At 44.4% G+C, this 14953-nt stretch overlaps 1 protein-coding gene across 1 annotated transcript; it reads left to right on the forward strand.

Annotated features, from left to right (window-relative positions):
• The first annotated feature begins 4226 nt into the window (after nt 1–4226).
• LOC125902691 (amphiphysin-like) lies at nt 4227–14852 on the forward strand. Its single transcript, XM_049599229.1, has 9 exons — nt 4227–4361; nt 7784–7864; nt 8728–8782; nt 8871–8965; nt 12245–12340; nt 12437–12744; nt 14421–14496; nt 14607–14689; nt 14849–14852. Exons 1-9 carry the CDS (start codon nt 4293–4295, stop codon nt 14850–14852), a joined length of 867 nt encoding a protein of 288 aa, XP_049455186.1. The 5' UTR covers nt 4227–4292.
• Nucleotides 14853–14953: the final 101 nt, after the last annotated feature.

The following is a 14953-nucleotide window of genomic DNA, read 5'->3' on the forward strand; positions in this document are numbered from 1 at the left end:
ACATTAAATCATTAACTGAGTCTGATGAACTCCACATTAAATCATAAATTGAGTTTGATGAACTCCACATTAAATCATAAACTGAGTTTGATGAACTCCACATTAAATCATAAATTGAGTTTGATGAACTCCACATTAAATCATGAACTGAGTCTGATGAACTCCACATTAAATCATGAACTGAGTCTGATGAACTCCACATTAAATCATAAATTGAGTTTGATGAACTCCACATTAAATCATGAACTGAGTCTGATGAACTCCACATTAAATCATAAACTGAGTTTGACGAACTACATATTAAAGCAGCTGTGTGGAACTGTGTGGTAGTTCGAATCACCCCCCCCCCCCCCCCCCCATCCCCCCTCTTGAAAATCTGCATATTTATTTGAACCCAACAGGGACAAAAAACCTTTTCTCTATATGGTTATTTAGCTTAGCCTCAGTCGGGTCGGACACTGTGGAAGTCAGCAAACCAGAATACGGCACCTGGAGGTGGAAGTAAGTCTGCACGCCCGCAGCGGCCCACAGCCATTAAACCACAGAAGAAGAAGGAGCCGTATTTACGAGTAGGATTTATGAAACAGGCTAAATGACATGTAGTAGGGAGTAGTGAATGATTTCGGACACATTGCACACTCTTGTACAGTAGGTGATGGTATATACCTGGAGGTTGTTTGCGATCTGCCAATAAATTGAGAGAACAAGAAGTGCCGTGTTTACAGAGAGTGTTCTTCGAGTAAGTGGTACGCAACTGGCATTGCTGAACACATAACAGTTTTACCAGATGTTTCTACAAGGACCTGGTTGTACTTTCAATGTCATGGCGGATAAAGAAGGAGTACCATCTAAAAGAAAAAGAACAGAAGAAGGCTAAACAGGACAGTGATAGCGCTCAAGCCCAAACACGTGTAAACCTCGGTCGGGCATTCACCAAGTGGAGAGAGCTGAGAGAATTGATAGGTTTTAAAACTGATCCTGAGTTGTCCCTTTTCCTAATCCACATGTATGTAATTTTTGTTTTTATTCAGAGAATATACCGCAACTTGTTAGACGTTGTTTCACTTCAATATATGACGACATGGAAGTTATAAGCAAGCTAAATGTAATGTTAGCTGCTTTTGTCTAGTAACGTTACAACAAATGCCACAAAATTATCTGTGACTGTGACCATGAACACAAATATACAGCAGGCAGTTGTCCTCAGTTTATAAGAAATTAGAGCTACACCAGAACATTTATGATTTTTCCTTTCGTTTTCCAAAACAAATGCATGCTGTAATTGCTGGTTGCAGTCAGAATTTTAAGACACCGGGCTGTGGGTGTCATACCGCTTCGACCAAAGGGGGCGCTATAATCAACAAAAACGTAAAGTTCCGCACAGCTGCTTTAAATAATGACCTCAGTCTGATGAACTCCACATTAGATAATTAAAAAATAAATAAAATTAAATAATAAACTGACTGTACACTGTTTTTCTCTCCTCAGGACACGTTAGTTCTGAAATGTTTTTCCAGGTGAAATGACACGTTTCCTTCAGATGGTGTGAAACAAGCTTTGAGATATGTTTCCTCTCATTTGTGGTCATGGACAGTGGTGTCAGCCAATCATACAGTTCTGTGTTTCTCAGGTTGTTAATAAAGATCCTTTGAATTGAGTAGAAGTCAGCCTGCTTAGTGTTTCCGTAACACAACAGGATGTTTAACACATCTCTGTCTCTGTTTAAATAAATGTTTTGCTGCATATCGTCGGGGCTGAATGGAGCTCGCTCTTCTATTTTGACATCACATCCTGTTTTTGGAACACTGTTCTTGGTTCGCTTTGATTCAGTGCGCCGGTTAACACATGACGGTGAGCGCTGGGTTAAGGCTCATTTATTCTAATTAACATCATTGTCCTCACACTTCCATGTGTCCTTTATGTGGTCTGTGAGGTCATGAAATACAGTACAGGCCAAAAGTTTGGACACACCTTCTCATTCAACGCGTTTTCTTTATTTTCATGACTATTTACATTGTAGATTCTCACTGAAGGCATCAAAACTATGAATGAACACATGTGGAGTTATGTACTTAACAAAAAAAGGTGAAATAACTGAAAACATGTTTTATATTCTAGTTTCTTCAAAATAGCCACCCTTTGCTCTGATTACTGCTTTGCACACTCTTGGCATTCTCTCCATGAGCTTCAAGAGGTAGTCACCTGAAATGGTTTCCACTTCACAGGTGTGCCTTATCAGGGTTAATTAGTGGAATTTCTTGCTTTATCAATGGGGTTGGGACCATCAGCTGTGTTGTGCAGAAGTCAGGTTAATACACAGCCGACAGCCCTATTGGACAACTGTTAAAATTCATATTATGGCAAGAACCAATCAGCTAACTAAAGAAAAACGAGTGGCCATCATTACTTTAAGAAATGAAGGTCGGTCAGTCTGGAAAATTGCAAAAACTTTAAATGTGTCCCCAAGTGGAGTCGCAAAAACCATCAAGCGCTACAACGAAACTGGCACACATGAGGACCGACCCAGGAAAGGAAGACCAAGAGTCACCTCTGCTTCTGAGGATAAGTTCATCCGAGTCACCAGCCTCAGAAATCGCAAGTTAACAGCAGCTCAGATCAGAGACCAGATGAATGCCACACAGAGTTCTAGCAGCAGACCCATCTCTAGAACAACTGTTAAGAGGAGACTGCGCTAATCAGGCCTTCATGGTCAAATAGCTGCTAGGAAACCACTGCTAAGGAGAGGCAACAAGCAGAAGAGATTTGTTTGGGCCAAGAAACACAAGGAATGGACATTAGACCAGTGGAAATCTGTGCTTTGGTCTGATGAGTCCAAATTTGAGATCTTTGGTTCCAACCGTGTCTTTGTGAGACGAGAAAAGGTGAACGGATGGATTCCACATGCCTGGTTCCCACTGTGAAGCATGGAGGAGGAGGTGTGATGGTGTGGGGGTGTTTTGCTGGTGACACTGTTGGGGATTTATTCAAAATTGAAGGCACACTGAACCAGCATGGCTACCACAGCATCCTGCAGCGACATGCCATCCCATCCGGTTTGCTTAGTTGGACGATCATTTATTTTTCAACAGGACAATGACCCCAAACACACCTCCAGGCTGTGTAAGGGCTATTTGACCAAGAAGGAGAGTGATGGAGTGCTGCGGCAGATGACCTGGCCTCCACAGTCACCGGACCTGAACCCAATGGAGATGGTTTGGGGTGAGCTGGACCGCAGAGTGAAGGCAAAGGGGCCAACAAGTGCTAAACACCTCTGGGAACTCCTTCAAGACTGTTGGAAAACCATTTCAGGTGACTACCTCTTGAAGCTCATGGAGAGAATGCCAAGAGTGTGCAAAGCAGTAATCAGAGCAAAGGGTGGCTATTTTGAAGAAACTAGAATATAAAACATGTTTTCAGTTATTTCACCTTTTTTTGTTAAGTACATAACTCCACATGTGTTCATTCATAGTTTTGATGCCTTCAGTGAGAATCTACAATGTAAATAGTCATGAAAATAAAGAAAACGCATTGAATGAGAAGGTGTGTCCAAACTTTTGGCCTGTACTGTACATCCTGACATGTGGGCGGGGAATTCTTTTCACTGTATTACTGATTCTTTCTGTTCTGCCATTATCTAAATTTATTTGTTATTTCTTGCGGTAGCATCCCGCTTGAACCGCACCGCCTCCACCTTCTCTGATGGTTCAAGATGCATGGAGAAACAACAACAAAATGAACACAGAGTACGAACTGAGGGCTCTGTGTGTTTAACGATGAGCGTAAAGGATGCAGATGCAGATGCAGGAGCAGGCACAGACACAGATGTAGACGCAGATGCTGATGGAGGCGCAGACGTGCTGCCCTTTAACATAGCAGTCTGAATTCAAATCTGTAATCACTTTAATAACTTTATTGACACCCTGAGAAACAGATGTTTACTGTGCCAGAGTGAATATGAAATAAAAACTGCGTACAGGAAGTCAACATCTACTAGAATTTGTTTTATACTCATGTCGCTGCTGATTGGCTGACACCTCTGACACACCCACCAAACCACAAGAAACGAACCTAAGAGATCCGTGAACACCTGAAAACAGAATCTGATCCACCGTCAGCATCCATTTTATTTCTACTGAACCTGTTTATCCCAACAATCAGCTGACTGAGTGTCGTCACTGTCAGCCCCGCCCCCTCCACACACACACACACACACACACACACACACACACACGCCCCTCCCCCTCCTGTCAGCCCTGTCTCCTGGTTAATCCGCCTCTCGGTTTGCAGTCATCATGGCGGAAATCAAAACGGGAATCTTCGCGAAAAACGTGCAGAAACGGTTGAACCGCGCGCAGGAGAAGGTAAGAGCTACTGCTGCGGAGGATGATGAGGATGGTGGTGGCGGAGGGAAGGAGCTGACGGTGGGGGACAGATGGAGGAGGACAGAGATGTATGGATGTGTAGTCCGCTGCAGGCCTGAGCAGCTTTCCTTCCATCAGTCTCCTCCGATGTTTGTTTATTTATTTATTTTGTTTGTGTGTGTTTGTGATGATCAGACATAGATCTGCACAGACAGGGTGACGTCATGTTTAAAATCAGCTCATAAAACCAGTCAGGTCATTAGCAAACGGCAGAGTGTGTTTTTCGGTTCAAACAGACCCACGGTGGATTTTAACGCCTCGCGATGACGTCACATACGAGGTGAAATATGTCACGCAGGTAATTCATGTTTTAAATGAATAAGGTGAGGAGGTGTTTTCCTGCTCCAAGGTCGGCAGAAGGGGGAATGCCCTGGCCGCGGCGTGATGACGTCATTTCTGACGCCAGATCAGCTACCTGCATGTTATTTATAGGAGAGGCTGAGAGAGTTAGCTGATCAACTGTCACTAAAACAACATGTGAACACACACACACACACACACACACACACACACACACACACACACACACACACACACAGAGTGTTCATCTACAGTGTGTGTTTTTTTATTTTTGGTTTGAATTCGAGATGAAATGAAAACGTTACATCACCACTCATTTACATTTAATTAACAGATAAATAAATAAATAAAATCAGTTTCTTGGTGTTCAACTCAGAGAAACAGTTTTCTGTTGAAAAGACGTTTAAAAAAACAATGATGGTGAAAAGACGCAGGTTAAGAAGTTTGAAGACGATGAATGTTCATATTTAGAAAATTTTTCACAAAGATTTGATACTGCGAGATTTTTCAGTGTGTGAATACAAGTTTATCATTTTGAAATCACAGGTTAACCCCTTACCCCTGACCTCTCTAACCCTAACCCACGGGTCAGGACGTCCTTACATTTGATCCAGTTGAAGCTGAAACTGTTCAGTCCCCATGGTTCTGGTTCTCGTATGATAATGAGAACTGTCCATGGTGCTGAAGACGCACTATGGACAGTTCACTTTCTGGTTCACTCTCTGTGTGTGAAGCTAAGCCCCGCCCTCCTGCACACAGACAGTGAATGAGAGCAGCTCCTTATATGGACAGACAGCTGACCAATGAGATCACAGCAAGCTGACATTTGAGAATAAGCCCACCCAGCAAGAAGAAAAAATGTGTGCTGCGTTCAGGGACACGTTGATCTGAAATACAACCCAGACACTGCACATTATATAGCTGCTTCACAGCTCGCTGTTTAAAGGAAGGTCTGTCTGTCTGTCTGCTTGTTTCCTGTCTCTTAAACACACACTGATGTTCTTCATGCTGAAAACAAACTTCACCAAAACTGTATTTACTTCCTGTTTGTTGGGTCATTATGTTCAGTTAACAACATGACATCACTGATGTTTAGGGATGCGCCGAAATGAAAGTTTGTGGCTGAAGCCGAAACCGAATATTATTAAACACTTGGCCGAATACTGAGTACCGAATACTGAACATCATTGTTTAGTTTTTCATTAGTTTTTGCAGATGAAAAGATAAGATAAGATAAGATACACCTTTATTGATCCCATAATTGAGAAATTCCAGATTAGTGTTGTCACGGTATCAAAAGTGGGACCCACTGTGCGATACCAATGAAAATATCATGGTTCTGAGTAGTATCAGGATACCACAGCGAAAATGAGGCAGATGTGCCTTTTGTCATTTATTTAAGCAATATCACACGAGAGGGAGTGATGTTGTACTGTGATATCGTCACGGCTGTGATTCGGTCGTAGGCACTCGGCCTGCGGCCTCGTGCCAAAGACAATTACAGCCGTGCTTTTATACAACAGTTCAACAATTAAATAAGCAAGGCTGATTAAGAAATGTTAAAAAATGAGGACAAAATAGATAATTTAAGCATTTTATTTGTCTTCCGCCAACAAAAATAGTTCCCTCAGGACTCCGCTGTCACCGTTGCTATGTAACGCAGACATGGTGCGCCAGGCACTTACTCTTTATACACATTTATCTGCACGTTTCCATATATTGTGCAGCCGGTGAAATAAGTCTGTGGTGACTGCATGGTGGACTGTGGCTTCACAGGCACAGCCGACTCTGCCTTCTGATCTGACAGTATGTTGGTTTTCTCCAAGTCATTGAGCTCCGCTGATGAAACACTGACAAACCTGGATGTGTGCTCAGATGGATTCAGCTTCTCCTCTCCCTCATCTTCCTCTGATGACCATTCATAGTTCAATTCAAAACTTATTTTAGGAAATAAATCCATATTTTTGGCTGTTTGACAGTGGATGAATGAATTAGCCTACAACGCAACTGCTGACCTAACTGACACTAACCGTCAGTTTTGATTTGATTGTTGATTGCAATCAGCTGTGAGGCGGAGTGATACATACACAGTGAAATATCCGTGACGCTGTACTCCAATATCATCACGGTTTTACTGTCTCTCGACCAATCAGATTGCAGGGCCGGAACTAACTGTTGTATAAAAAAAGATAAATCACTTTTCTATAATACATCAATGATATTTCAATGGAATAAATTACTTATTGATTTATTCATACTTCAAAAACAGCATCAATAAGTGATTAACATAGGAGGGTTCAAAATAAAATAAATAAATAAAATAAGAATCAACCAGCCATCCTCCTCCCCTGACAAGTAAAGTACAGTTCCTAAAGTGCGGTGAGGTTTGTGGACCGTGAACGGCTCGTTTCTCCGCTGATACATCACATGCCTGTGTTCGGCTGGCTCGGCTGTTCAGGTACTTCTGGCCAGTCATGATGCCAAGAAGAGGATATTATTGGAGCCGACTTATCCGTCGCCGGTAAGCCGATGGCCGCCGTATTTGACAGGAATACATTACCGTTACTGTCTGTGTCTCTGACCCCCGTTCAACCCACAATCGGTGGGATTCGCCTTTCGTTTCTGCTGCTGGTTGAAATCTGTAGGCTGCTCGCACAGCGTGCTGAATGATTTTTGCCTATTTTGCTCGCTCAAAACTAGTTTTAGTCACAAATGCGAGTGCCGTGACGGACAGATCGCCACACTGCCGACATTTTATTCCGCCCGTCACGGCACGCCGTTTGATTGCGTTATCAAAATACACCGCTATTATTCGGCCTTGCTTTTAACTTATTCCACCGAATACCGAATGTGTGTTTTTTTTGCAATATTCGGCCGAATATATTCGGTTACCGAATATTCGGTGCATCCCTACTGATGTTTTCTGTTGGTTTTTATTTTTACACCTCAACAAAAACATGTTTATTATTTTGTGCTCAGTCACATTTTTCTTCTGACGACACATTTTCTGTTGAATGAAAGTGATGGCAGACATGAATCTGTTTCATCCTGTGTTTGGTCAGGTGCTGCAGAAACTGGGAAAAGCTGACGAGACCAAAGATGAGCAGTTTGAGCAAGTGGTCATCAATTTCAGGAGACAGGAGGTAAGCGATGTTTACAGACCAGCATCACCAAATCATTAGGTTGTTTTGATGTAAACAAGATTCATGGACCTGAGCACAGAATAACTTTGTGTAAGTTCATGACTCAAACTGACGCACACAGACACGCTGGACTGTCTGCTGGGAACATGAATGCACTTTGTCACCATAATGAATCTCACACCGTTAAAGACAAGATGACCTCATGTACACGTGAGAGCGCCCGCTGTCGCAGGTTGGTCCTTATGTATAAACGTACCTGCTGACTGTGACGAACGATGGCTGGAGAAAAGACAAAAAGAGGAACAATCAGGGCAGAACTTGATTTTGAAAATAAAGTGGAGGTTCAGTTTGTAAGTAGGAAGATGGATGTAGGAGGGGCCAAAAACATTAATGGTCAGAACCAGTTAAAAGTGTGATTGTCCTTTAAGTCAAACCTTTCTCAATGACCTGAAGAGTTTCTACTGTAGATCGAACTCTACATGATGTTGGACAGGAAGTGATGAAAGACTTTATTTCTTATCAGTGAGGAAGCTTAATAAGAACAATGAAGCCTGTCTTCTTAAAGACTTGGGGTCCTGGGGTCAGGGCCAGGGTCAGGGTCAGGGCTGACCCCTGAAAGGAGTTATTGTGTGGTTGTTTCAGTCTCTGATGGACAGACATGCCGAACATTAACCTCCATATTGTGTTAAACTACAGAAGAAGTTCTGGACAGACATTGAATAACATTGTGACCACGAAACCAGATTCCAGACCTAACCCCGCATGCGGCAGATGACCAACCTGATTGTCAGAAAACAGAAAGGCATCACGATCCGCCAAAATAAAAGCACTGATGTAGAATATTTCCGTGTGTGTTGTGTCAGTCTGAAGGCTCTCGGCTGCAGAGGGAGATGAAGGCCTACATGTCCGCCATTAAAGGTGAGAAAAACTTTATTGTTAAGTCTCACAGAGACAAAATGATTTAGAAAACTCTGTCCGTCAGCTGACTGAGTTTTTGTCCCTGCAGGGATGCAGCAGGCCTCCATCAACCTGACTCAGTCTCTGCATGAAGTCTACGAACCGGACTGGCACGGAAAAGATGACGTCATGGTCATTGGGAAGGTCAGAGTCACAGAATCACCCACATAACACCTGAACACATCACAGACAGATGAAGGTGTCTTCACAAACAGCCAAACTGAAACTTAAATCTTTGAGACGTTTGTGTTGTGGTGCCAAGAGTCGCCACGTCAGTGTTACCACAAACACTTGTAATGATCAGGTGATTAATGATAGCTGTTATCACATGATGTCATGTTTGTAACTGGTGACATCACAGTGAGGAGAAACAGAATCATGCCCTGTCTGAGAATCACCGCCTTGTTGTGGTTGAGGGGTTTGAGCTTCCCTGCGACACTGGAGGCAACAGCTCCTCCAACAGGGTCTCCCAAGGCCACTTGGTCCCAGGTGAGGGGCCAGACCAAGAGCTACTGTCCGACCCTGAACATGGAGGTGGAGACTCCTCCTGGAGCCAGACCAGAGGGCGGAGCTTGCTAGCTTATCACCGTGGTTTAAATCAGCCCACCCCACAGGACACCAGGTGCCCCCCCAGACCATTTTCTAATTCACAGAGAAAATGTGTTCATTCATGCAGAGATTTTTTTTTGCACTTTTCATATAATTAGCTTTTTCACCGCCCTGACAACTGTCTTGAAAACCATTCTGACAGCCGCCCTTACATCTCAGTTGCTCTTCCTGAAGTTTCTACCGTTTTTTCCCCGTTAAAGGGTTTTTTGGGGAGTTTTTCCTGATCAGCTGTGAGGGTCATAAGGACAGAGGGATGTCGTATGCTGTAAAGCCCTGTGAGGCAAATTGTGATTTGTGATATTGGGCTTTATAAATAAAACTGATTGATTGACAACTGTTCTGACAACTGTCCTGACATCAGCCCTGACAACTGTCCTGACAACCACCCTGACATCAGCCCTGACAACTGTCCTGACATCAGCCCTGACAACTGTCCTGACAACCACCCTGACATCAGCCCTGACAACTGTCCTGACATCAGCCCTGACAACTGTCCTGACAACCACCCTGACAACAGCCCTGACAACAGCCCTGACAACTGTCCTGACAACCACCCTGACAACTGTCCTGACATCAGCCCTGACAACTGTCCTGACATCAGCCCTGACAACTGTCCTGACAACCACCCTGACATCAGCCCTGACAACTGTCCTGACATCAGCCCTGACAACTGTCCTGACAACCACCCTGACATCAGCCCTGACAACTGTCCTGACAACCACCCTGACATCAGCCCTGACAACTGTCCTGACAACCACCCTGACATCAGCCCTGACAACTGTCCTGACATCAGCCCTGACAACTGTCCTGACATCAGCCCTGACAACTGTCCTGACAACCACCCTGACATCAGCCCTGACAACTGTCCTGACAACCACCCTGACATCAGCCCTGACAACTGTCCTGACAACAGCCCTGACAACTGTCCTGACAACAGCCTGACAACTGTCCTGACATCAGCCCTGACAACTGTCCTGACATCAGCCCTGACAACTGTCCTGACAACCACCCTGACATCAGCCCTGACAACTGTCCTGACATCAGCCTGACAACTGTCCTGACAACCACCCTGACATCAGCCCTGACAACTGTCCTGACATCAGCCCTGACAACTGTCCTGACAACAGCCCTGACAACTGACCTGACAACCACCCTGACATCAGCCCTGACAACTGTCCTGACAACCACCCTGACATCAGCCCTGACAACTGTCCTGACATCAGCCCTGACAACTGTCCTGACAACAGCCCTGACAACTGTCCTGACAACCACCCTGACAACAGCCCTGACAACTGTCCTGACAACCACCCTGACAACATCCCTGATAACCGTTCTGACAACCGACCTGACAACCGTCCTTACAACAGCCCTGACAACTGTCCTGACATCAGCCCTGACAACTGCCCTGACATCAGCCCTGACAACTGTCCTGACATCAGCCCTGACAACTGTCCTGACATCAGCCCTGACAACTGTCCTGACAACCACCCTGACATCAGCCCTGACAACTGTCCTGACAACAGCCCTGACAACTGTCCTGACAACAGCCTGACAACTGTCCTGACATCAGCCCTGACAACTGTCCTGACAACAGCCCTGACAACTGTCCTGACAACCACCCTGACAACAGCCCTGACAACTGTCCTGACAACAGCCCTGACAACTGTCCTGACAACCACCCTGACAACAGCCCTGACAACTGTCCTGACAACCACCCTGACAACATCCCTGATAACCGTTCTGACAACCGACCTGACAACCGTCCTTACAACAGCCCTGACAACTGACCTGACAACTGTCCTGACAACCGTCTTTACCACAGCCCTGACAACTGACCTGACAACTGTCCTGACAACCGTCTTTACCACAGCCCTGACAACTGCCCTGACAACCACCCTGACAACCGTCTTTACCACAGTCCTGACAACTGACCTGACAACCGTCTTTACCACAGCCCTGACAACTGTCCTGACAACCGTCTTTACCACAGCCCTGACAACTGACCTGATAACTGTCCTGACAACCGTTTTTACCACAGCCCTGGCAACTGACCTGACAACTGTCCTGACAACCGCCCTGACAACCGTCCTTACAACAGCCCTGACAACCGAACTGACAGCTGTCCTGACAACCACCCTGACAACCATTCTGACAACTGTCCAGACAACTGCCCTGACAACTGTTCTGACAACTGTCCTGACAACTATTCTGACAACTGTTCTGACAATCATCCTTTCAACTGCCCTTACAACCATCTTTACCACCGCCCTGACAACTTCCCTGACAACCGTCCTTACAACCACCCTTTCAACGGTCTTAACGATCACCCTGACAACCGCCCCGACAATTGTCCTGACAACCATCCTGACAACCGCCCTGACAACCACCCTGACAACTGTCCTAGCAACTACCCAGAAGAGCATTCCCCCGATGTGTTCATGGTGGCAGCAGCTGCTTCATACCCCCACTTGCCGTGTCTGACACTGCTTCGTGTCTGCTGCTTCCTTCTCTCTGAAATGACCGCAGGTTGCCCGTTCATGCTCAGTGCTATAAAAAGCAGCGTAAAGTGTCCAAGTGCATAAAAAACTCATCAAAATAAAACTTGTTTTTTAAAAAAAAAACTGCCAGGGGTGGATCTTTCAGATCCCCTGACAGTCGTCCAGGCTTACCCTGCCTACATGTGTGGGGCCACCGACTGGCCTCTGACCTCCTGGCATCGGCCCCCTGCCAGTAAAAGTTGACTGTCTTTTTCATAACAGAATAAAGTTTTGATGTGTCACTATGACAACATAAGTTGATGTGTGTTTGCCACAGGACTGTGATGCATTGTGGGAGGACTTTCATAACAAGCTGGTGGACTCGACGCTGCTGGACCTTGACGCGTACCTGCAGCAGTTTCCAGACCTCAAAGTAACAAACCGTTTGTTATCTGGTGAAAGATTCTTTGACAGTGTTGATGCAGAAGCTGATTCTTCAACGTAAAACTGAAACTTCGTGACATTTCAGACTCGTGTGGCCAAAAGAAGTCGGAAACTCATCGACTACGACAGCGCTCGTCATCATGTGGAGACTCTGCAGATGTCAGGGATGAAGAACGACCGTAAGATAACAAAGGTGAGCTTGGTGATCTGTGATGAAACATGGGTTTCATACAGCAGCTGTTACCTGTGGTGTGTTCAGGTGCTGCTTGGAGGTCAGTTTGTTAATCAGACTTGTTTCTGTTTGAAGGCAGAGGAAGAGTTGAAAAAGGCTCAGAAAGTGTTTGATGAGTTGAACGTTGGTCTACAGGACGAACTGCCGACTCTGTGGGACAGGTAATTCGTGTCTTAAGCCCTAATTGGACGGGATTATTTTAACATGGAGACGTGGGGTAAAGTAATTATTACCAGAGATTTTAGTCCCGTCTGAGCAAGCCGTGTCTGTAATCATTATGGATAATGTCAGTAAAAATTACAGTGACTTTTACCTTCTGTAAACGGTCGGGAGAAAACACCTGGCCCAATATTAATCCCGTGCTAACGCGATCCTCTGTAAAAATGTGTGTAAAAATTTCTTCACGTCCTGTTTACAACCATTTTGCTGCGTTTACAACTGGTTTTACGCGTTTTTTCGATGATGGAGGTGCTTGAAGAAGCATTCCGTGTTGTCGGCAGTCATGATAGTGGACATTTTTCTAATGATGGCATAGCCCTACGTGGGAGACCCATCATAAAGGATGAGAAGAAAGCACTTTTCAGAGCCACGAGACTTCTGGTTGCGTCAGGTCGGCCTAATATAAATCCATATTGCTAATCGTTGTGTACACACAATCTTGATCATGGGCAATATTTCATATTGGGCTAATCATTAGAGTCTGGGCAGCTAAGCTGCCAGGGCACTACTGTAATCCTAGGTATTCTTCTTCTTCTTCTTCTTCTTCCGAGGAAATCATACTTCCCATGGGTGAAAACTCACCAAACTTTGCACAAAGGTCCAGTCTCATGCCAGATATCCTCAGCTGTAAACTCAAGCCAGTAGTCCTGATGGTGGCGCTACAGCAAGCCTCTAAAGTTCAAAACTTTGAAAATTCATAACAAATCAACCATACGTGCTACAACTTCACAACTTTCATCAAACTGTAGCCCCAATACTGAAGAAACGTGTGTACATTTAAACCTATTAAAATGAAAAAAAAGACAAAATTCTAGAGTCATGGTAGATGATGTGTGGCAAATTTCAGAATTTTATCTCAAAAACTGAATTTTTGACAGCATTTTGAATTTTGCTCTAATGTGAACAATTGGAGTCAATGTAAAAATGGCAATTTTAAACATCAGTTTTTCACTTATGAAGCAAATCAATCATTGTTACAAACAAATTACCAACATCTCCATGCTGTCTAGATGCAATATGTGTATTTTCAGATTTTTGTTTCGATAACTGAATTTTTTACAGAACATGACAGACACATGAACTGTCTCTGACTAATTAGCTCAGTGAGATAGAAATTGATTCTTAGTCTCAGAGGTTGTGAGTTCAAGCCTCAGCTGATGCAAAAGGCAGATTGTGTTGCTAAATGTCTTCCAATTCTTCTGCTTGTTGCTCAGAATTGCCTAAAAATGCCCGGACACGACCCATCGCTGCGCAGCAGCTATAATTAACTATTATTATCCTTCAGCTGATGCTTTATGCCCTGCTCCACCAACATCCTTCACCACAGCATAGCACACACATGTTGACAGGGAGATGACGCCAGGACACAAACTGAGTAGAATTATTTTGTCCTGTGTGAAGCGGACATTTATATTACAGACATCCTGTGGTAAATTGACATTATTCCACATCCCTATGTAAAACTAATCCCATCCTAATAGTACTCTATGCACACCTGTCTGACACAGGAACTGTGTCTGTCGATCGTCACTTCATGTGCTGTAAAATATTTTGATCGATCGATCAAGAAACATTTAAATTATCTGAAGTCTAACCTTTAACTCTTTGGTCTCTGCAGCCGTGTCGGCTTCTACATCACCACCTTTAAGAGTGTGACGCACCTGGAGACCAAATTCCACCGTGAGATTTCCCTGGTGAGGGGGGGGGGGGGTCCTTTGTCTTTACATCAGACACTAAAGGGTTCAGCTGTGTGACCAATGGGATTGGAGCACTTTGTGACATATCACTTGTTACCTCCCTGCAGGTTTGTCGGCAGCTGTACGAAGTGATGACCAAACTGAGTGAGCAGCACTCTGACAAAATGTTCACCATCCAAGGAGCGCCGAGGTCAGTTTCATTTTGTCCCTGAATACTATTTGATGAAAACAGCTGGCCGTTTGTTTGATTGTTTGAATGATGAAAAAAAAAAAAAAACCGAGATGATCTCAGAGACATAAGTCTTTTTGTGTTTGTTTCCTGAGTCTCATCCGTCTTCTGTCCTCAAAGCTGATGTTTGTATGAAACATGTACAGGCACCATCTGCTGAGTCCGAAAACATCACAGGAAGGTTTTCTGTGCAGCTCATGTTTGAATAAAAATGAGGTTTATTTC

The sequence above is a fragment of the Epinephelus fuscoguttatus genome, linkage group LG15 (genome assembly GCF_011397635.1).
Source record: "Epinephelus fuscoguttatus linkage group LG15, E.fuscoguttatus.final_Chr_v1".
NCBI classification, from domain to species: Eukaryota; Metazoa; Chordata; class Actinopteri; order Perciformes; family Serranidae; genus Epinephelus; species Epinephelus fuscoguttatus.

Excerpts from the sequence above, each read along its gene's own strand:
- LOC125902691 (XM_049599229.1), top strand. The coding sequence starts at position 4,293 with ATGGCGGAAATCAAAACGGGAATCTTCGCGAAAAACGTGCAGAAACGG. Across the intron at positions 8,966-12,244 it reads ACGTCATGGTCATTGGGAAG|GACTGTGATGCATTGTGGGA; the intron begins GTCAGAGTCACA and ends TGTTTGCCACAG. Across the intron at positions 12,745-14,420 it reads CTGCCGACTCTGTGGGACAG|CCGTGTCGGCTTCTACATCA; the intron begins GTAATTCGTGTC and ends TGGTCTCTGCAG.